The 22,814-nt window shown below is 45.1% G+C and overlaps 7 protein-coding genes across 7 annotated transcripts; 2 read left to right on the top strand and 5 right to left on the bottom strand.

Moving 5' to 3' along the window:
• Positions 1 to 615: 615 nt before the first annotated feature.
• Positions 616 to 972, bottom strand: PG997_001029 (uncharacterized protein; the record flags this gene model as incomplete). Its single annotated transcript, XM_066805344.1, has 1 exon — positions 616 to 972. One exon carries the CDS (start codon positions 970 to 972, stop codon positions 616 to 618), a length of 357 nt encoding a protein of 118 aa, XP_066675117.1.
• Positions 973 to 1,477: 505 nt separating this feature from the next.
• Positions 1,478 to 2,410, bottom strand: PG997_001028 (uncharacterized protein; the record flags this gene model as incomplete). Its single annotated transcript, XM_066805343.1, has 1 exon — positions 1,478 to 2,410. The coding sequence occupies one exon, from the start codon at positions 2,408 to 2,410 to the stop codon at positions 1,478 to 1,480; it is 933 nt and encodes a 310-aa protein (XP_066675116.1).
• Positions 2,411 to 3,444: 1,034 nt separating this feature from the next.
• Positions 3,445 to 5,661, top strand: PG997_001027 (uncharacterized protein; the record flags this gene model as incomplete). The annotated part of the gene is made up of 3 exons (XM_066805342.1): positions 3,445 to 3,809; positions 3,876 to 4,854; positions 4,921 to 5,661. The coding sequence occupies 3 exons, from the start codon at positions 3,445 to 3,447 to the stop codon at positions 5,659 to 5,661; spliced, it is 2,085 nt and encodes a 694-aa protein (XP_066675115.1).
• A 200-nt stretch (positions 5,662 to 5,861) lies between these two features.
• On the bottom strand, positions 5,862 to 7,062 carry PG997_001026 (uncharacterized protein; the record flags this gene model as incomplete). The annotated part of the gene is made up of 2 exons (XM_066805341.1): positions 5,862 to 6,237; positions 6,293 to 7,062. 2 exons carry the CDS (start codon positions 7,060 to 7,062, stop codon positions 5,862 to 5,864), a joined length of 1,146 nt encoding a protein of 381 aa, XP_066675114.1.
• A 1,664-nt stretch (positions 7,063 to 8,726) lies between these two features.
• Positions 8,727 to 10,894, bottom strand: PG997_001025 (uncharacterized protein; the record flags this gene model as incomplete). Its single annotated transcript, XM_066805340.1, has 4 exons — positions 8,727 to 9,257; positions 9,691 to 9,968; positions 10,523 to 10,572; positions 10,854 to 10,894. 4 exons carry the CDS (start codon positions 10,892 to 10,894, stop codon positions 8,727 to 8,729), a joined length of 900 nt encoding a protein of 299 aa, XP_066675113.1.
• Positions 10,895 to 11,499: 605 nt separating this feature from the next.
• PG997_001024 (major facilitator superfamily domain-containing protein) lies at positions 11,500 to 12,654 on the top strand (the record flags this gene model as incomplete). Its single annotated transcript, XM_066805339.1, has 3 exons — positions 11,500 to 11,954; positions 12,019 to 12,394; positions 12,439 to 12,654. The coding sequence occupies 3 exons, from the start codon at positions 11,500 to 11,502 to the stop codon at positions 12,652 to 12,654; spliced, it is 1,047 nt and encodes a 348-aa protein (XP_066675112.1).
• A 9,284-nt stretch (positions 12,655 to 21,938) lies between these two features.
• Positions 21,939 to 22,634, bottom strand: PG997_001023 (Chitotriosidase-1; the record flags this gene model as incomplete). Its single annotated transcript, XM_066805338.1, has 1 exon — positions 21,939 to 22,634. The coding sequence occupies one exon, from the start codon at positions 22,632 to 22,634 to the stop codon at positions 21,939 to 21,941; it is 696 nt and encodes a 231-aa protein (XP_066675111.1).
• Between the last annotated feature and the right edge of the window lie 180 nt (positions 22,635 to 22,814).

The raw sequence follows: 22,814 nt of genomic DNA, 5'->3' as shown, positions 1-22,814 counted from the left end.
CCATGCTATGCTGACAGAAACTGATACCCAGCCCTTTTTTCCGCTCCTCGCAGCTGACATCGCAAGGCGTACGCAGTGGTGAGTTTGGTGGATCGGGAATTCGCCTCAACGTCGACTTGTCGCTGAGCAGGGCCTTTGTGGTATCTAGCCACACCTCGAATGACCGACCTATATCGCCTTGTGTTAGCACGCAAGGAGCAGAAGCGTGAGGCCGTTGTCTTTGGGCCCTTTCCCAATGTTCTTGCCTGGCTCGCTCACTTTGTTGTCTCTGGCGTTCTCTTTGCTGTCGTTCTTGTTCCTGGCGGGCCTCCTCGGCCCGTGAACACTGTTCACGGACGAAGTCTTCAGTATCCCTCGGATTAAATTCCAAAAGTAGATAAATCAACCTGTGTGACCTGGAACAAAGTTTTGAAGAACTTACAGAGTCTGGGTTACGATTTGTTGCATTGTCTGAACCACAGGTGCGATAGGTGCCTCTGTTATGTGAGTTCCCCCAATCACGTTGCAACCAATTCGCGTAAAAGGTGCCATAAACGCGCCCTCCGTTAGGACCAGATAGGAGTCCCTTTTTGGCGCTTGTAGAATACCATCGACAGCTGTAGCGGACTAGACCTACTACAATGGGGGTCCGAAAAGGATGCCGAAGGAGATAGCAGCCCACTTCGTAAGTTTCAGCAGGAAAGGCCCCAAAGCCAGTGATCGCCACAGCCATCCAATGAGCCGGAATGGGGCACGTATTACCCAGATGGCGGCTGCTTTGAGGCCTTTCAGGATATAGCCGGGAATACCGACGATGAAACCTTGGACGGATGCGCACGCATTTGAAATGGAGTCGCCCACGGACCTGAGGAGAGGCTCGATCCGTTCCGCGAGGGCATGGATAGGTACTAGAAGCTTTTGCAGGGCCAAGTCAACAAGACCTTGCTTGCTCGCGACTCCAAGGGCCTCCAATTGCGCGCCGATTTGCTGCATGATTGTTGATGCCATGTTTGGAAAACCAGGAGGCAGTAGGATTGCGTAGAAATGAACGTCGAATGCCAGTGAATGGAGACCGCGATGAAAGAAATGAAGAGGGCTCACAACAATGATGGGTTTATGTTTTGGTGAGGCTTTGCAAACGGGCAAACCAACAAGGGCGGCCTTTCCAGCGGCCAGGCAGATAAAATGAGGCGATGCATTGGTGCCCGCTTGCGACGGCCAACTGCAGGAGGCCCACCACCAAACCATGTATGCCGCGCAACGTGCGATTCGGCATGGGAAGCCACAAGCACTGGAAGACGAAGCAAACCTCAAATTTGCTATCACTGAAGACTTTCTGTGCTGGCCCCAATGTGGAATTGGGTTGCAGATATTGCAGCGGTCTTCTGTCAACATTGAAAGGAGCCATAGCGAAGCTGTGTTGCAAACCGCTTTCATTCAAAATCTATCGGTATCAAACCCCCTTCAGACAATTTTGAACTTACAATACTAATCTGACTTATGGCGTATAGTATTTCCTCCAATTGTGTTCTTCCTTGAAGCCCAACACGTCCTTGATCTTCTTGTTCGACAGAGGCGCCTCCCACTCCCCCATCTTCCGTGTAATCTTGGTATTCGGCGCCGCCTTAGCCAAGAACTCCTCGGCCGGCACCGTCGTCGTGATGGTGTCGTTCGTCGCGTTGAAGATCTGGAACCCCAGCCCGTCCTTCTGGATGCAGAGGTCGCAGATCTGGCCGAGGTCCCGCGCGTCGATGTAGCTCCACGCATTGCGCCGCCGCGTCGCGGGCCGGCCCACGTGCTGCGGGAAGTCGCGGGCGTACTCGTGCGGCTCGACGACGTTGCCGATGCGCAGGGCGTAGATGTCGGCGCCGCCGAACCGGCGCGAGAACCCCCGCGCCACGCGCTCGCCGCACAGCTTCGACAGGGCATACGTGTCCATGGGGTTGACGTCGTCGTCCTCGGCGAGCGGAAAGTGCTCGTAGTCGACGTCGGCGCCCTCGGCGAAGCAGACGCCGTACGTGGTCTCGCTGGACGCGATGACGATCTTGGGCACGCCCAGCTTGCTCGCGGCCTCGATGACGTTGTACGTCGACGTCACGTTGCCGCGCCAGGTCTCGTTATCGGGCACCAGCATGACGCGCGCGTAGGCGGCGAAGTGGATGACGACGTCGGGCGGCTGCGGGACCCGGCCGTCGTCGAAGCCGCCGAAGTTGAAGTGCGTCGTTAGCGCGTTGAAGACCTGCCCCGAGTCGGTCAGGTCCGTCTTGAGCGTGAAGACGTCCGGGTTGAGCCCCTGGCCGTCCGGGTTCGGCAGCGGGTTGAGGTCCAGGTTTAGGACCTTGTGGCCGCGCTTGAGAAGTTCGGGTATCACATGACGGCCGGCTTTGCCGCTGCCTCCGGTGAACACTATTCTCTTGCCTTGAGTTGCCATGTTGAAAAGCCTATTGTAACTAGACAGGCGGACGGTGTGGTTGGACTCTAGGTTGACAATGACCGAGAGAAAACCAAACCCGTGTTGGAGTAAGTTGAGGGCAGAGAGAGCTTGTACTCGGTCTTGACGTCAAGACATTTTTGCGGGGCAGAACCCGGGGCACGGATCTTGGCGGACTGACTGTCCACTCGGCTCTAACCTTGCAGCTTTATGCAGGGCGCGATGTACCAGGATCTATCGGACCCGCACCGGCTATAGGAAATGCTGGGGTATTCCCGTCTAGTACCCGTAGGTTTCTTAGTTGTACTTTTGATACTCGGAAACTGGGGTCTATACTCAACGTCATACTATATCGTCACAACAGGGAGTTTGCCACTTCGTATTAACGTAAAGCTGGAACAGTCACTGACAACGTTGCCAAAATAAAGCCAGGTACATTGCAGCGGTCCTTGCCGGTGTTTGGGCGTGGAAGAGCTCTGTGTATATAGATAAAACGGACTTCCCTTTTCTATACAAGGGCAATGTTATTAAGAATAACCGCTATAAAGAATATCTCCTGGTCTGACCAATCGTTGTATTTCTAGATCTACTCGAAGAGCACGACGTGTCCACAACCCAGTGTCCAAAACTGGTTCTTAACAATTCAAAGCGAGACACATGGAGAAATATTACTTATTAGACAATCAATAACACATCCAGTTTCACATGTTCGTCCCCGCATAGGAGCACCGGCTCGGCTAACGGTGGTGTTGCGAAGATCGGCCGAGATAAGCGGTTTTCGGCTTTACACGACGCCGTCCCGGCGTTACGCTAGGCGCCGAGCAGATAGCAGCGAGATGCGAAGGAGGAGGGGCGAACACTATTTGTATTTATCCGGTACGCAGATCATTATCAAGTAGATAAAGGCATTCTTAATACGTCTGTTTTGCTACCAGACCTCTTGCCCGTTCATCGCATTGTCTTTGGGACAACCTCCTTTCCACACCCGCTGCACCGCCTCCTCCAAAAAGCAAGACACGAAGAATCTGGAACCAATGGCTTCCAGTACTGGTGAAAACGGTACACCCGTTTGCCACGTTGTGACCCCCGTCGGCATGATGGGCTACGGCTTCGACGAGAAACTGACAGAGACGGCGCTCGAATCGCTCGTTGCTACCGGCACCCCGACCGCCATCATCCTCGACTCCGGGTCAACGGACAGCGGCCCGGAGAAGCTGGCCCTGGGCGTGACGACATGCCCTCGCTCATCGTACTACCGAGACCTGTCCAAGTTGCTGAAGCTAGTCTACGCCTTCCATGTGCCCCTGATATTCAGCTCTGCCGGGGGCGACGGGTCCGACGACCACGTGAGAGAAATTTCAGAGATTTTGGAGGAGATTGTGACGCAGAAGGGAAACGAGTAAGGGCACCCTTTTTTTCTCTTCCAAACCTCAGTTGAACAGATGCTTAACCTATAACTACTTAGACATTACCGCTTCAAGGTACTCGCGATCTTCGCCGGGGTCGACAAAGCCATTGTTCTGGATCGACTGCGGAAAGGATCTATCACTGGCTGTGGCAAGTTCGTTCCACCGCTTACCGAAGCAGACGTTGAGAATGCAACCACCATAGTGAGCCAGCTAGGCCCCGAGCCGTTCTTGGGTGCAATGGATGCCAACCCGGACTTCGATGCCATTGTTGGGGGAAGAGCCTATGACCCGGCACCGTATGTCGCCCATGTTGCACACCTCATGAAGCCCCAGCTAGCAAAGGCAAGCCCCAAGGAGAAGGCAACAATTTTCGGGTCACTCCAACACATGGGCAAGATCATGGAGTGTGGAGGACTCTGCAGTGATCCCAAGTCCTACGGAGCCGTCGCCACGGTATACGACAACGGCACATTCGATATCGTTCCCACTCTGCCCACGTCAAGGTGCACGCCCCTTTCCGTCGCGGCTCATACGCTGTACGAGAAGTCCCGGCCCGACATTCTCTACGGACCGGGTGGCTGGCTGGATCTGACCAAGTCCCGATACGAGCAGCTGTCAGACGGGAGAACAGTCCGGGTATCGGGCAGCACATTTCACTTTTCCGAAGACAACGCACAGCCCTACCAGCTGAAGCTGGAAGCGGCGACGATAGTTGGGTATCGGAGCATGTACATGGGAACTATACGAGATCGTATGTGGTGCTCTCTGCCGAAAGGCCTTACTGGTTCCTTGAGTGTTGCTAACCTGTACAACGCAGCGATACTCGTCCATCAGATCGACCCCTTACTCGAGCAGGTCCGTTCGTACATCACCGCACAGCACCCTGATGTCTCTGACTGGGACATCCATTGGCACATCCACGGGAGAGACGAGTCGGGTAAAGTTGCCAACGACATCTTCCTAATCGGCGAGGTCATCGCGCCCACACAGGCGCAGGCCAGGGCTATCGCTTCAACTGCCCGAGTTGGCACAATGGTAAGCTAGGAGACTCATTCCCTGCTATAGGGGCGTCAAAGACCATAACTAACGAGTAGTCACCAGCATGGGAGCTACCAGGGCCAAAAAGCTACTTCGGGAAACTTCGGTTTCGGTATCGGCGGTAAAGTTGAAATCGATCTGGGGCCGTGTGCCAAGTTCTCGGTCTACCACTTGATGGACCTCCAGGAAGGCGAGAAGCATATATCCCTCCCCAGCCAGGAGCGGGTGGCATCCAAAACCAGTTCCGAAGCCCCCGGGGTACGCATTTTACACACGGTCTCGACGATCGGTCTCGGCGAGAAGCCGAGCGTTCCCCGCCATGCCTCCAACCCGACAACGAAAGAAAAGCCCCTAGGCGATATAGTGAAGCCTGAAGGCATCCAGACCAAACCCATTCCCACGGCCCCCGCCGGCATCTCCCCCAACAAACCGTCCGAGAACCAGCCAGCGCCCACCGTGCTAGGCGACATAGCCCGGGTCCTCCGGTCCAAGAACTCGGGCCCCTACGAGATCACGCTCGACGCCATGTTCGAGACCGAGGCGACGTACCGAGCCGTCAAGCAGAGCGGCCTGCTGAGCGAGGCGTCCGTGGCCGCCGCGCTGGGCGTGAGCCGGGACCGCATCGTCTGGTGCGGCTTCTTCGACCCGGCCCGGGCGTTCAAGGTGACGATCCCGCGCATCCGCGGCGGCAAGCTGGTGCCCGCCGGCGGGTTCATGGAGGACGATGTGCACGGGTCCCAGCAGCACTTGGAGTTGTACAATATGAAGCTGTCGGAGGAGTTGCTGGCGAACCTAGCCACCTGAGGCCATGGTTTTCTAGAGAGCTAGTGTGGACGAGGAACATCATCCTAGAGCTGTTAAGTCGTATTCTTGTTTCTCCTGTTAGTATCTTCGACATATATAATGAGCGGAATCAGTAACGGAAGCAGCCTAGCCGTAATCTAATTGCTTATCCGCAAAGAGGTCTGTTCCAACCCCAGGGACCGGCCATGTACGATGCTAGACTATTGCTGTTGTTGAAAGGGATCACCAAGATACTGACCCGACGCCGCCGCTTCAAAGTCGAAGTTGAACACATCCCACATCGGGTTATTCCAGAAGTCCGACGGCAAGCCCATCTCATACCCCTGTCCCTCCAACGCCGCCACGTCCATGCCATCGACATAGACCGCGGGCACATCCACCTCGCTGGCAGAAGCGGCAGTCTCGAAGACATCCGCCGTCTCCTCTGCACCTACCTGTTTCCCCTTTTCCGCCCTCGTCGGCACCCGCCGGTTATCATTGCTCCTACTATTATTGCCGCTAGACGCTGCATTGCCGGAACCACCACCACTCGTCAGCGGCGGCGGCGGCGTGGTCACCCGCCCATCCACCACGACACTAGACGCCTCCCCTCAACTCGTGCGCCGTACTCACAGCATCGAACAAGATCGACACCCCCATGCGGTCCGTGAGCCGCAGCTTCTGCGTGTCGGCGCGGTGCGGCGCCTGGCGCACGAGCGTCTCGAACAGGACCGCGGCGCGCGCGTACTCGTCGCCGGGCTCGAGGGACCAGGACCGGAACAGGCCGTGGGCCGCGAGCACGCGGTTCGCGGCGCGCTGCTGCTCGTCGGCGGGCGCGGCGCTGTTGAGGCTGAAGTAGCGCAGCAGGAAGACGGTGGCGAAGACGATGGCGAGGAAGTGCTTCTTGCTCAGGGCGCGCTGGCGGTCTTCGGGGAACATCAACAGGTCGGGATGCTCGTCGTGGTTGTTGTCATCGTCCTCGGCGGCGGTAGCGAAGACAGCAGTTGCCATGGTTGCGGGCTTCGGCGTGATGGTTTGGGCCAGGTCGATGATCCGGAGCGCCGCGCCGAGCCCCATCTTCAGGATGATGCCGCACGAGGTCGATTCGACGGGCGCGCGGGTGATGATGGCGGTGTACATGTGCAGCTTGGCCGTCAGGATGGTGAAGACGGTACTGTCGGAGCTGACGCCCGCCTGCTCATCGGAGATCTCGTCGAGCTTTTCGTCGATGGTCTGTACGAGCGACACATCGACGAGGAGGTCGTTCGTGTTGGGCCACAGCATACTGGAGAAGCTGCTGATGAGCTGCTGCACCTTGACCTTGGTCAGGAACTCGCGAGGGCCGCGGAAGCCGCTGAAGAGGGACTTGGTCATGCGGAGATCCGAAGGTTGGCTGATGAGCGGGGATAGCCCTAGATGCATAGCGAGCCTTCCATCCAAAGTTAGCAATCCCCCTTTTCTGTCATATGAGGGTTCTAGTTATGCTTACGAGTTACAGACGTAGAAACACCCCAACCACGTGTTTGCTCTTATCTCCATGTTTTCGGGGGCAACACCGATACTCCCGAAGCGCCGGAGGAGGTTTAGGACGGTTGAGTCCCTACAAAGGGTTGCCAAGGGTAATATGTTAGAGGCTTGATTGATTCGGATAATATTAGGGGCACTGCCAAGAGGTGGATGAACGAACCATGTAAAACGCGGCATTCATTGCGATACCGCAATACAGCCAGCTGGGATCAAGCCTTTGGTGCTTTACCCCTAATGTCCAGTGACATACGCACAATAGTGCTTGGAGTTTCCGCAGGGGGAAGCGGCGCCTGTAGCACCTCTCTGCTCAGGAAGTCGATATAAGGCTGCTTGAGCCGTCGAAACAAATCCTGATACGCCGGCTCTGACATTCGCAACGAAACAATGGCTATGATAGCCCAGAATAGCAAAGGACAACTCTGATAGATGTCGGTTATCGAAATGCGTCCAAGGATGGGGAGTTGAGGATGATAGTAGGTCGCGAAGCTTTGAAGTAAACACTCTGATTAGAGGCCGATAAATCGTAGTAAGTAAGAGGCACATCCTGTCCTTAGCACGCTTACATTTTGAAGGCATTGATAGTCAGTTCCCTGTTGACTACTACACCTTCGAAGTGCGCTTCTCCCATATCAAAGCTGAAGTCGTCCTCCAACGTTTCTGGAGATGAAGGATTTGGCGTGTGGGAGTTGTTGCGAGACGGACTTGGTTCCGTGGATGAAGGGACGGGTCTCGTAGAACCTTCTGCGCCTCGCCTGTCTCGGAGCTCTTGCAGTTCCTTCGACATGGCTTCTAGCCGCCTACAAGTATTTGATCAGCTCCGGTGCGATATGGCCACCTATGCCTGCAGCTTGTAATAGACAGCTTACTTCCTAGCTGGCGTTCGTTTGAACATTGGGTCTACAGTACACCGGAGTTGCCGAGACTGGCATCTTGAACACGGGTTGGGATATTTTGCTTTGGAGTCGCATTTCAACTGCACGTAGTATCAGCCAGGACTGTATAGTCGTATGTGTGTGGGTACTGGAAGTTGGTTGTGGCGCAAACCTTGGCTTGCTTGCATTCGGTGCATGTCTTGACCAGCCGGATGCCTGGCCAGCCGGGTGTCGCTGACGCCATCGTCTAAGACGCCTGGATACCAGCCCAAGACGATCTAGATATAAGATTGAAACCGTATATGCTGTAGTCTGACCACTTGACTGTCGGTTTTTGCGGGTTGTCTGAAGGAAAGAGAAAGCGAACAGGTCTCTCAAGAACGCCGACGCCGTTCAAATGAGCGCGTGGGGGCTGTGCGACTGCGCTTCTCGTAAAGTCGACGCTAAGTAGTTAACGCTTATTTACCCTTGCATTAATTCTTGGCGATAATCACACAGCCACAGGACTATCAGACTATCTACCTGCATTAGGCTTGTTTGGAAAGACCTAGCCTAATATGTGCAGTGTGAAACTTCCAGTTGAATATTCACGACTCGCCATAAGTGTATTCATCCCCATGCTATTCGCGAATCTTCATCTTGCTATGTTGGAATGTCAAAATTATCCAGACTCTGCACCTGACATTGTCAAGAGTCTCCGAGGATCATCGAAGTGAGCTGATCTGCCATTGCGTACAGTGTAGCCTGCGGATGACCACTCAGAGGTATGGGGATAATACTTGCATCGGTGACCCTCAGTCCTTTGACACCTAGCACTTTACCTTCTCTATCGACTACCTTTCCCATGGCCGCTGTGCCTCCTGGGTGGGCATGTGCCAATCCAGTCTGCCTGATCCTCTCTTCGATTGTTTCGAGGCTACTGTCCGCTGCAAGAGGGATCAAGCCGTCTAGCCCTTCTCCAGCCGGGGGTGATTCGCCCTCGACAATGCTCTCCATGGACTTGGTTGACATGATAGCTTTCAGAGTCATCTGAGCAGCATGGACAAGAGTATCGCGGTCAAGTCTAGTCGAGAAATGATTGGGGGGGGTGGGGGGAAGGGATGTATGCATGCGAGGAGGGAAGAAGGAGAATTTGTAAGCCAACCCTGCTTCACAAAACGATAGGGCCGGGGGTTGAACCAGGTCATCGGACTCAGGGCGGTAAGCAAGGCTGACATCCTTTTATCGTACTAACTTACAAGGACCGCAGTGATCGGCTTGGCAGTTGGTTTCATAGTAATGCCTTCATTTTTCGTCGGATTGCGGATATGGGCGAGATTGCTCAAGCTGAACTCGTTACAACTCAACGATTACTTATGCTTAACAGCGCTGGCAGTCGCGATAACCTGTTCTGCGTTACACCTTTATGGTGATTTCCCCCTTTCCTCCGTTGTCACTATGCTCTAAGCTACTGACAGTTCGCGATAGCTGCAATCAGGGGCCAACTGGGCCAGCATCAGGTCATCAGGCCAGATGGCCAGTCGATTCTAGACGATCCTCGATTTCTTTTGTATGAAAATGCAGGTAAAATACGGTACTCATTATAGGGCTTGATCGTTATTGGTGCAACACACCATTGTGGAAAGGGCAATGAACCGGCGTGTTGATAAACCTGACTCGCTTGAATCAGGTCAATTTCAATGCTGACAGAACTCGGGCTACCATCGGAGGAGGCGCCCGTATCAATGAGACCATTGCCCGCGCTTCCGCCGCGGGGGCCCTTGTTGAGACGGGCAACTGCAACTGCGTAGGCACGCTTGGGGCTATTCTCGGTGGCGGTTACGGCAACCCCATGGGCTTGTATGGATTCGGGACCGACAATGTCTTCTCCGTGCGCGTCGTGACCACCGATGGCCAGGTTCGTGACGTAAGTGCCTCTTCCGACCGGACCTGTTCTGGGGTATTCGCGGGGCCGGCCCGAACTTCGGTATCGTGACGTCCGCCACCGTTAAGGCAAGGTTGAAGATAAGACGACGTCCACCCCCGGCCAGGCTGTTGATTCGAGGTAATTCAGGCTCCGCGAGACGATATACGCCTCGCTTGGCCAGATCGGAAGCGCACAAGAGCCAAAGATACTGTAGCCCGTTGATACCTTTCTGGAGTCTGTACAGCTTTTGAAAACCATCTGTTTGCTGTATTTAATAGGTATCATGTCAAAGTGGGGATGTACTACGGCCCCTGATTTTCGTACAGGAATAGAATTGGATGCTGGTTGATCAACACTGGAGGAGCCGCAGGTGGGGACTAATTTCTGCGAAATTTCGACAAACAAACCATCGATTTCTCGTAATGAGGCGATCAAATTCACAGCCCTCTTCTCCTCCAGGGGCAACTCTATGATATATTAGCCGTCCTCTCCTGCTCCACTAGCCAAGGCTCGCCTTCACCGTTGTTCCCCAAAGAGAAGTTCTTTGGTATGGAGTGTTGAGAATAGCATGTCGTACAGATACGAGCTGGACAGGCAGCGCTCGCGCCTTCCCGAGGCAGTGGGCGCCTGTGGGGTTTCCAGTAGCTTCATGATGTTCAGTGGAGAATTCGAGGAAAGTGGAGGAGGGCGATTTCCATTCGCTGGACGTGGTCGGTCGGCCGGCAGTCAACTCCAGACAGAAGCAGACGGGCTCGTGTAAGGAGCTGATCGGAATTCGGGGAGCAGACTGGGGAACATCTCACTTACTTACATACAAGTGCCGTGAGCATCTAACCTACTCATCCCCCCTCGACCCCTCGACCCCTCGACCCCTCGACCCCCCCCTCAGGTCATCTTACTAAGCTTACTGGCCGTCACTCTTTCTCGCGGCCATTCCTATTGATCCCATGTTTCGGCAGACGCAGTGCCTGCTCCCATAGTTCTGCGCCTGATCTCACCGACTGGTTGTCCCTTGTCTGTTTTTGCTCTCTCTCGGGGCATCTTCAGCCCAGGATAGCCCAATGGGGTCACCTAGAAAGGGGACACACTGTTCCCATCCTGCCTTGACAACCATCGGGTTTGGAGGGTGAGTTCCCAATACCAACTTGCGACGGACTGTCCTTGACTAACAACATGCCATGCTAGACTGCAAGCTGCTCTTGCCCTGTTCTCGGGTCAAGCTGTCGTGAGTGCTTCCTAATTGCCTCCATGACATGGAATACGAATATCTAAACGCCACCGCGGCCTCCATTGCAGATTCATCTCCAGTCCATTGGCCTCAGTCCGACAGAGGCTACTCTCACTCTACTATCAGGGCCAATATGTGGTGCTGTTTTCCAGCCAGCGTTCGGGAGCTGGAGTGACCGATGCCTCTGTCGTTGGGGGCGACGGAAGCCGTTCATCATCTCCGGGGTCATCGCTTTGATCCTGTCGATTCTATCTTTGGCCTGTGTGGATATCGTCCCCCAAGCAGTTCGTCGAGGGGCAGATTCAAATGAGACCCGGGGGTTCATTATGGTCATGCTGCCCGTCGCCTTGACTTTCGTCGTTTTCGTGTCTATCCAGGCTGTCCACGTCGGACTACGCGCCCTCATAACCGACGACTGCACGCCTATCCAGCAGTCCGAGGCCAACACCTGGGCCGGTCGCCATAGCAGCTTGGGAGGCGCGCTCGCCTTCCTCACGGCTTACTTGGATCTTTGGCATGGATTCGGTAGGCTTGACAAGACTGTCTTCTCCCGTGCAAGCATTCCCACCGCCTTGTACCTCGCCATTACCATCGCCGTCACCTGCTCTTTCACCAAAGAACGACTGGCGAGATCTCAAGTACAGGGCAGGAAACGCCGACCCAAAAACCTAAAGATCATGCGAAGCATCTTTCTGGGTACATCTGCACAGATAAGAACCATTTATTTGGTGCAATTTCTGAATTGGCTGGGCATGTTTCCTTTTCTGTATTACACGGTGACGTATGTTCAAACAAACAGCCCTTCGTCGCATTTGTTGACATATATATTGACATGACTCCCGCAGATACGTCAACAGCCTCCGTGGAAACACGGGAAGCTCGACTCACAGCATGGGTGCCCTAACACCAGTCGTGTATTCCGTCGTCTCCATGTTTGCAGCCATGGTGCTGCCCAGGTCCGCACTTACCTATTCTTCCGATTCGCGGCACTGGATCGCAAACTTCTGCACGGCGCGTGGCCTATGGGTCGTGTCGCAGCTCTGCTTCACCGCCGCCATGCTCGGCACCTTTGTCGTCTCCACGGCCCTCCCAACGATCATCCTCTTTAGCGTGGTGGGAATCAGCTTCGGCATCAACGCCATCGTGCCCTTCTCCCTCCTGGGCGAGGAGCTCTCCCGCCGCCGGCGCACTGGTCCGATCCCGACTGGTCGCGCAGCCAGGGTCTGGTCTACGGGCTCCATAACCTTGCCATTTGCCTGCCGCAGATCCTCATCATTTGCACCATGGGATTCACGTGGCATCACCAATCCACTACCGGACCGGCCGGACATGGAGATAAGATCGCTGCTCAGGATGTGGTCTGGTTTCTCCGGTTTGGCGGCTTCGCTACGTTGGTGGCTACGTACTTTGTTACCAGGTTGGAGAAGAGGAAAAGGGACGAAGATGTCGTAGAGTACGTGGAGGTCCCTTTGGATGCGTAGGCGTCAAGTGGGTGTTCGATCCGACATCAGAGCTCTCAGAGAGTTTGTGGTGGTCGTTTCAGGGGCAATCATCCAACGTGCCTTCAACTAGACTCGGTGGGCATGCAGCATATTCGGAGTTCAGGTATGAAAAGCTTAAAGCTATTGTAAATTTGGGCGATAGATGTACAAATAAAATACACTATATCTACAAAATGATCTAACCACGAGTCATCAACTGGCGAGTCCCTCTCCCGCCTTTTTCAACGCCCCGTACCTGCTTTTGAGTCGATATGTGTTGGGTTTGCTCGGTTTTGAGTCACTTGATTCTGCTGGCCTGCGCTGGTAGAGTCGAAAAGCAAAAGAACCAAAAAAGGTGTTTACACATATATAGCACGTGTTAAACACAATGTATAGAGTGGTCCGTTTTCGAGGCTGAATTCTTCGATGTACTCTATGCAATATTATTATAGTAGCTGTTTCCAACTACACCAGCTATGGCTCGCACTCGAATCCACTACTGAGTTTGTAACGCCCACTTTCTGGAAGGTCCTCAAGTGTAGGTCCTGACGTTCAATGTTAAGTACAAAGAGCACACTGTTGATGTCGGGCGAAATACGAGAGCTGGTAAAGTTGCGAGAGTCCCAACTTGCTGAAAGGGCAGCTCGAGCGCCAGGGCCTTACCCCATTATGTGAAGACTTGTCCTCTCGTGGGCCAGCCAGCAAGCAAAGTTGATCTTTGTACACTATTAGCCAGTAGAGCGTCCAGTATGATTGTTACGAATATATACATGCAAGGTTAACATGCGCTGCTAATTATCCTTAGGTCTTTTATACTTAGTTAAGATAAGGGATGCATTTATATTACACGCATGCTAACGAAGGTATATATATCGGCTTAATAAATAATAATATTCTTAGAGGGTATAACGGTTAAGAGAGAAAAAGATATTTAAAGATATTAGTTTAAGTATAACGTGGTTTACTACCGAGTCGCTTATATTACTAAGTCGCCCACTTTTTTACTCGATTTATTTTATTAAACTTTAATAAGTAATAATTTTATAATTATAATACTTAACGTGGTTTATTACCGAGTCGCTTATATTATTAAGTCGCTTATTTTTATTATTTCTTAACATTTTTATATAAGTTAATTTAATTATAATATATTAAATTAATTAAAACTATTCGCTATCGAAATCGCTATTTAATTTTATATCCTTTTTATATATTCGCGCATTATAACTTGTTTCGCCGCAAATGTTATAGCGCCTGCCGCCCGTCGCGCGCCGCTTCGACGAACCCCTATTTTCGCCTTCGCCGGTCGCTAAACGCTTCCCTTTTGCTTTTTTGTCCTGCAGCGCTTGAAATTTTTAAATAGTAAGGGCTCCTTTAAGCTAAACTCGCGACTTTTTAGTTTTTCGACGCTTTAAAAAGGTTAAATTAGCCTTTTTAAAGTACGCATCCGATCTTTTATAAGGGTTATTTTATATACGATTATATATAACGTGGTTTATTACTACTCGACGTATATTATTTAACGACGCACTTTTTTTATTTTTCGACTTTTTTATATAAATTAATTTAATTATAACGCTTAAAATTAATTAAAACTACTTATTATCCGATTTTTTACTTAATTTTATATCCTTTTTATATATTTACGTATTATAACTTATCTCGCCGTAAATATTATAGCGCCTTTCACCGGTCGCCCTCCGTTTTAACGAACCCTTATTTTCACTTTTATTAGGCGCTAAACGCTTCCCTTTTACCTTCTCGTTTTATAGCTATTAAGATTCTTTAATAGTAAAAGCTTTTTTAAGCTAAACTCGCGATTTTTTAATTTTCCGGCGCTTAAAAAATATTAAATTAACCTCCTTTAGTATATATATTTTATCGCGTATAAAGGTTATTTTATAAGCTATTTTAATTATACCCTTCGCTATTTAGTCTATCGCATTTAAAATCGACGTTAGAAAGCTTTTTTAATAAATAAACACCCTTTTTTTAATATAAATAAAGTGCTTAATTATTTATTAAAGGTTAAATAACGTTTAAAGATTATAAGTATTAGCCGTTCCCGGACGAGATAGGTTAAGTATAAGCGTTCGAAGACGTATATTTAATTTATTAATCACTTTATCGAGATTATAAAGGACTAAACTAGAAGTATTAAATCCGGATTTAATATTATTTTCCGTAAAAATAGCGAAATGCGCGGCTTTAAAGGCGATAAAAAACTCGAGCTTCGTAATATAATTAATCGAAGCCTTAATAAATAGCTTAATTTTCTTTAAATACGCGCGCTTTAAAAGCGAATAAAGTGCTATATTTAATAATTAAAATAAATAAAAAAGTAAGGAGATATACTAAGTGTAATAATGCCGTTATTTTTATAATATACTTTAAATTCGGCCGAAATATAGCTCTCGTAGCCGTTAAGGATTAAAAGGTAATATAAACCTTTCGTTCGCGATTTAATATATTTATCGAAATGCTTAATTTAATTTAAGCTTATTTTATTATTTATTTAGTTATTCGAAATCGGTTTAATTATTTAATTACCCGGTAAATCGTATTTAATAGCTTAATTCGTTAAATAATATTAACCTTAAACGATTAAAAACGGCGGGATGTATTAACTTTACGAATTAATATATTTAATCGCCGTTAACTATTCCCGATTATTAAACTAAACCGATTTCGCCTTCTCACGCCGATCGGCGCGTATTACGATAAAAATTAACCCGATTATATTTATTATAAAGCCGGTCTCGTCGAAATTTTATATATTTTCGTTTAAAATACCGTATTTAGCCTTAATATTCGCGATTAGTTTAAATTAGCCGGAAATAATACCTATATCTTTATAAAAAGCTTTTTAATAATCGTATCGACGGTTTATTTAAGTCTTAAAATTTAGGTTCCGATCGATAAAGCGCTTAACTTAGTGCTTACCGACGCGGTCGCCGCCGCGCGACGCGGTAAAAAGATTAGTTATATCTTTATAACACTAAAATTAAGAGGTATCCCTCGAGTATTTAAATCGATTATATAATTACGAAACACTTTTTTTTAATTAAATTTAATTTATATTATAAATTTCGAGTATCGCGTTATAAAGTTTAACCATATATTTAATCGCGTAAAGTTTCGTATAAAACGTTATACGTAGCGATAGCGTGCTTTTAATTTAAATAGTTTAAAAGGTTTCGCGTTATTTAAATTATTAAAATAATTCGCTCTTTTTAAAATAAATTAAGTATTATAATTATAAAATTATTACGTATTAAAGTTTAATAAAATAAGTCGAGTAGAAAAGTAAGCGACTTAATAATATAGGCGACTCGGTAATAAACCACGTTAATTTATTTTAAAAAGAGCGAATTATTTTAATAATTTAAGTAACGCGAAACCCTTTAAACCGTTTAAGTTAAAAGCACGCTGCCGCTACGTACGATATTTTATACGAAACTTTACGCGACCGAATATACGGCTAAACTCCACGACGCGATACCCGAAATTTATAATATAAATTAAATTTAATTAAAAAAAATACTTTGTAATTATATAATCGATTTAAATAGTCGAAAAATATCTTTTAATTTTAATATTATAAAAATATAGCTAATCTCTTTACCGCGTCGCGCGGCGGCGACTGCGTCGGCAAGCACTAAATTAAGCGCTTTATCGATCGGAACCCGGATTTTAAAACCCCGAATAAACCGTTAATACGATTACTAAAAAGCTTTTTATAAAAATATAAATATTATTTTCGGCTAGTTTAAACTAATCGCGAATATTAAAGCTAAATACGATATTTTAAATAAAAATATATAGAATTTTAACGAAACCGGCTTTATAATAAATATAATCGAATTAACCCTCGTCGTAATACGCGCCGATCGGCGTAAAAAAGCGAAATCGGTTCAGCTTAATAATCGAGAATAATCGATAGCGATTAAATATATTAATTCGTAAAGTTAATATATTCCGCCTTTCTTAATTATTTAAGGTTAATATTACTTAACGAACTAAACTATCGAATATAATTTATTAAGTAATTAAATAATTAAACCGACTTCGAATAATTAAATAAATAATAAAACAAGCTTAAATTAAATTAAACATTTTGATAAGTATATTAAATCGCGAACGAAGGGTTTATATCGCTTTTTAATCCTTAACGGCCACGAAAGCTATATTTCGGCCGAATTCGAGGTATACTATAAAAATAACGGCATTATTACGCTTAATATACCTTTTTACTCTTTTTATTTACTTTAACTATTAAATATAGTATTTTATTTACCTTTAAAGCGCGCGTATTCGAAAAAATCGAGCTATTTATTAAGACCTTAATAAATTATATTACGAAGCTCGAGTTTTTTATCGCGTTTAAAGCTATATATTTCGCTATTTTTATAGAAATTAATATTAAATTAAAATTTAGCGTATCCAGCTTAATATTTTATAACTCGGACGAAATAATTAATAAATTAAATATGCGTCTCCGGACGCTTATATTTAACCCGTCGCGTTCGGGGACGGTTAGTACTTATAACTTTTAAACGTTATTTAATTCGTAATAAACGACTAAGCACTTTATTTATATTAAAAAGGGTTTTTATTTATTAAAAAAGCTTTTTAACGCCGATTTTAAATATAATAAACTAAATAACGAAAAATATATAACGTGGTTTATTACTACGCGACGTATATTACTTAGCGACGTATTTTTTTTTTTTCGACCTTTTTATATAAATTAATTTAATTATAACGTTTAAAATTAATTAAAACTATTTATTATTTAATTTTTCGCTTGATTTTATATTTTTTTATATATTTACGTATTGTAACCTGTCTCGCCGTAAATATTACAGCGCTTTTCACCGGTCGCCCTCCGTTTCGACGAACCCCTATTTTTATCTTTATCGGGCGCTGAACGCTTCCCTTTTATTTTCTCGTCCTGTAGCTGCTGAGATTCCTTAATAGTAAGGGCTTTTCTAAGCTGGACTCGCGATTTTTTAGCTCTCCGGCGCTTAAAAAGTGTTAAATTAGTTTCTTTTAATATATATATTTTATCGCGTATAAAAGGTTATTTTATAAGCTATTTTAATTATACTTTTCGTTATTTAGTTTACCGTATTTAAAATCGGCGTCGGAGAGCTTTTTTAATAAATAAATACCCTTTTTTTAATATAAATAAAATATTTAATTATTTATTAAAGGTTAAACGGCGTTTAAAGGTCGTAAGTATTAGCCGTCCTCGGACGGGATAAGTTAAATATAGGCGTCTAGAGACGTATATTTAATTTATTAATTACTTTATCGGGATTATAAGGGATTAAATTAAAAACGTTAAATCCGGATTTAATATTATTTTCCGTAAAAATAACGAAATGCGCGGCTTTAAAAGCGATAAAAAACTCGAGCTTCGTAATGTAATTTATCGAGGCTTTAATAAACAGCTCGATTTCCTTTAAATAGGCACGTTTTAAAGCCGAATAAAGTACTATATTAAATAGTTAAAATAGGTGAAATAAATAAGGAGGTATACCGAGTATAATAATATTATTATCTTAGTAATATACCTCGAATTCGGCCGAAATATAGTTTTTATAGCTGTCGATAATTAAGAGGCGATAGGAACTTTTCGTTTACGCTTTAATGTGTTTATTAAAGTATTTAATTTAGTTTAAACCTTTTTCGTTATTAGTTTAATTATTAAAAGTCGGCTTAATTACCTAGTCGCCCGGTAAATCGGTTTCGTAGAACTAGTTCGCGAAGTAATATTAACTTTAAACGATTAAAAACGGCGGAATATATTAGCTTTACGAATTAATATATTTAATCGCCGTTATTTATTCTTAATTATTAAACTAAACTAATTTCGCTTTTTTACGCCGCTCGGCGCGTATTACGACGAGTATTAACCCGATTATATTTATTATAAAACCGGTTTCGTCGAAATTTTAAATATTTTTATTAATAATTCTATATTTCGCTTTTATATTTACAATTAATATAAATTAACCGGAAATAATTTTAAAATTTTTATAAAAAGCTTTTTAATAATTATATTAACGATTTATTTTAGTTTTTAAGTCCGGGTTACGATCGATAAAACGTTTAACCTAGTGCTTATCGACGCGGTCGCCGCCGCGCGACGCGGTGAAAAGATTAGCTATACTTTTTACACTAGCGAAATTAAGAGGTATCCCTCGGATATTTAAATTAATTATATATTTACGAAATACCTCTTTTTTAATTAAATTTAGTTTACGTCGTTTCGGTCGGATTTCGCGTTTTAAAATTCGGCCGTAAATTCGATAACGTGGTTTATTACTACGCGACGTATATCACTTAGTAACGCATTTAAATTTAATTATAATATAATTAAACTTTAACGCGTAATACCTCTATAACTATAATACTTAATTAATTTTAAAAAGATCGGATAGTTTTAATAATTTAAGCGATACGAAACGAACCGAATTAAATAAGTTAAAAAGCAATAATAAAAACTTATAATATACTCGAATTAACTTTACGTTATCGAATTTATAACCGAATTTTAAAACGCGAAATTTAACCGAAACAATATAAACTAGATTTAATTAAAAAAGAGGTACTTTATAAGTATATAATTAATTTAAATATTTAAAGGATGGCTCCCGATTTCGCTAGTGTAAAAAATATAGCTAATCTCTTTACCGCGTCGCGTAGCGGCGACCGCGTCGGTAAGTACTAGGTTAAACGCTTTATCGATCGTAACCCGGATTTAAAAACTAAAATAAATCGTTAATATAATTATTAAAAAGCTTTTTATAAAAATTTTAAAATTATTTCCGATTAATTTATATTAATTGTGAATATAAAAGCGAAATATAAAATTATTAATAAAAATATTTAAAATTTCGACGAAACCGGTTTTATAATAAACATAATCGGGTTAATACTCGTCGTAATACGCGCCGAGCGGCGTAAAAAAACGAAATCGGTTTAGTTTAATAATTAAAAATAAATAACGGCGATTAAATATATTAATTCGTAAAACTAATATATTCCGCCGTTCTTAATCGTTTAAAACTAATATTACCTCTCGAATTAATCCCGCGAAACCGATTTACCGGGCGACTAAATAATTAAGCCGATTTCTAATAATTAAACTAATAACGAGATAGGTTTAAAATAAATTAAACACTTCGATAAATACATTAAAACGTAGACGAAAAGTTCTCACCGCCTCTTAATTATTAATAATTACGAGAGTTATATTTCGGCTAAATTCGAGGTATACTACTAAAATAATAATATTATTACACTCGGTATACCTTTTTATTTATTTTACCTACTCTAGCTACTCGATGTAGCACTTTATTCGGCTTTAAAGCGTGCTTATTTAAAAGAAATCGAGCTATTTATTAAAGCTTTAATAAATTATATCACGAAGCTTAAATTCTTTATCGTTTTTAAAGCCGCGTATTTCGCTATTTTTACAGGAAATAACATTAAATCCGGATTTAACGCTTTTAATTTAGTTCCTTATAATTTCAACGAAATAATTAATAAGTTAAATATACGTCTCCGGACGCCTACATTTAACCCATCCCGTCCGGGGACGGCTAGTACTTACGACCTTTAAACGCCGTTTAACCTTTAATAAATAACTAAATACTTTATTTATATTAAAAAAGGGTATTTACCTATTAAAAAAAGCTCTCCGACGCCGATTTTAAATACAATAAACTAAATAGCGAAAAATATAATTAAAATAACTTATAAAATAACCTTTATACGCGATAAAATATATATATTAAAAAAAGCTAATTTAATACTTTTTAAGCGCCGAAAAACTAAAAAATCGCGAGTCCAGCTTAAAAAAGCCCTTACTATTAAGGAATCTTAACAGCTACAGAACGAAAAGGCAAAAGGGAAGCGTTTAACGCCCGATAAAAATAAAAATAGGGGTTCGTCGAAACGGAGGGCGACCGGTGAAAAGCGCTGTAATATTTACGGCGAGACAGGTTATAATACGTAAACATACGAAAAAATATAAAATTAAGCGAAGAATCGAATAACGAATAATTTTAATTAATTTTAAACGTTATAATTAAATTAATTAATATAAAAAGGTTAAAAAAAAAAAAAAAATACGTCGCTAAATAATATACGTCGCGTAATAGTAAACCACGTTAACGTAAAATTAATTCGAGTATATTATAAGCTTTTATTATTACTCTTTAACTTATTTAATTCGGTCCGTTTCGTATCGCTTAAATTATTAAAACTATCCGATCTTTTTAAAATTAATTAAGTATTATAATTATAAAAGTATTACGCGTTAAAGTTTAATTATATTAAAATTAAATTTAAATACGTCGTTAAATAATATACGTCGCGTAATAGTAAACCACGTTATATTTTTATTAATAATATCGTATTTAGCTTTTATATTCGCGATTAATATAAACTAGCCGGAAATAACACCCGGATTTTTATAAAAGGCCCTCTAGTAATCGTATCGACGGTTTATTTAAGTCTTAAAGTCCGGATTACGGTCGATAAAACGCTTAACCTAGTGCTTGCCGACGCGGTCGCCCTCGCGCGACGCGGTGAGGAGATTAGCTATATTTCCCATAATATTAAAATTAAGAGGCATTCCTCGAGTATTTAAGTTAAATATATAATTACGAAGCACCTTTTTTTTATTAAATTTAATTTATACTGTCGCTATTAGATTTCGCGTCGTAGGTTTCGGCTATTAATTCGGTCGCTTAATATAAATAAAGAGATATCGTACGCTTTCGTAATAGCTTTTTAATTACTTTTATTCGGTTCTTTTCGTATCGCTTAAATTATTAAAATAATACGATCTTTTTTAAATTTAATCGGTATTATAATTATTAAGTTATTACGTGTTAAAGTTTAATTAAGTAAGTTAATAAAAAAAGTGTTCAGCGAGGTAATATATTTAACGAGGTAATAAACTACGTTATATTACTCTTATTATAATTTAATCCTTTTTCTTATTAATATCGATTAATATTTAAACTATTACTTAAGTTAAATACGAAAATAAAGGAATTTTCTCTATGTTTATTTACATGAAGGTTAAACTACTATATAACGCGAGATTGTTCGGGTGTTTTTATGCATTGCGCCCAACCGTATATACCGTCACCGTCCGCCGCCGTCCTCATGGTCAGCAAAATGCCATCCAACCGGGTGCATTTGACCCGACCTGTTCAACAAGGAAAGCAACGGGAGCAGCAATCAGAGTACTGCGATCAAGGCTATCCTTGGACGTTGGGGATGGCCGAGTCGGCAATCTGGACCGCGTCCTCGAACATCTTCTTGACGTCGAACTTGCACGCGTCGCCGGCCTCGACGTGCTTCCGGACGTACTCCTCCCACTCGTTGGCGCCCTTGCCCTGCTTCTTGAGCATCTTGGCGGTCTTGATGAGGGTCTGGACGCCCGTCTTGGCGGCCGAGGCCCCGTTGACGCCCGTGAGGATCTGCGCGGCGCTCTTGGCGGCCTCGGTCCAGACGGCGCAGGTGACCTGGCCGAGCGCGGGCAGCGCCGCGACGAAGGTGTCGCCCGCCCAGTTGACGATGGGCAGGTTGCACATGCACTCGCCGATGGTGTAGGACTTGCCCTTGGGGTCGGTGAAGTAGGGCGGCTTCTGGGTGGTCATGACGCAGCCCACGCTCTGCGTCTTGCCCGTCTTGTTGGCCTTGTCCATCAGCGACTTCTGGTCGCCGCACTTGGGCGCGCATATGGCCTTGTAGTCAGAGTAACCCGGGATGGGGCCCTTGTAGGACCGGCACAGGCCCCGGTCCTTCAGGACGCCGGTTTCTTGGTCGTAGTCCTTCTGGGACACTTTGCCGCGGGCCTCGAGGCTGCTGCTGCTGCGCTCTTCCATGTTGATGGCGGCTCCTGAGACGGAGGCGACCGCGGCGAGGAATAGGGTGGCGATGGTGAACTTCATCTTGGCGGGTTTGGGTATGTGATGGCTGGTAGCTTGAAGTTGTTGAATCAAAGTTGAAGAGCTGGGCTTTCGTCGTGTGAACTGTCGAGAGGGAACGTTTTTTGGTGCTACTTGTTGCTGGAGAGTGAAGGAGAGAAGGCATTTGAGCGACGTTTTCACGATCTCTTATACGCATGGCAG

The sequence above is a fragment of the Apiospora hydei genome (assembly GCF_038363865.1).
Source record: "Apiospora hydei strain CBS 114990 chromosome Unknown utg000002l_segment0_segment0, whole genome shotgun sequence".
NCBI lineage: Eukaryota > Fungi > Ascomycota > Sordariomycetes > Amphisphaeriales > Apiosporaceae > Apiospora > Apiospora hydei.
This window is presented reverse-complemented; position numbering and strand designations above follow the sequence as displayed.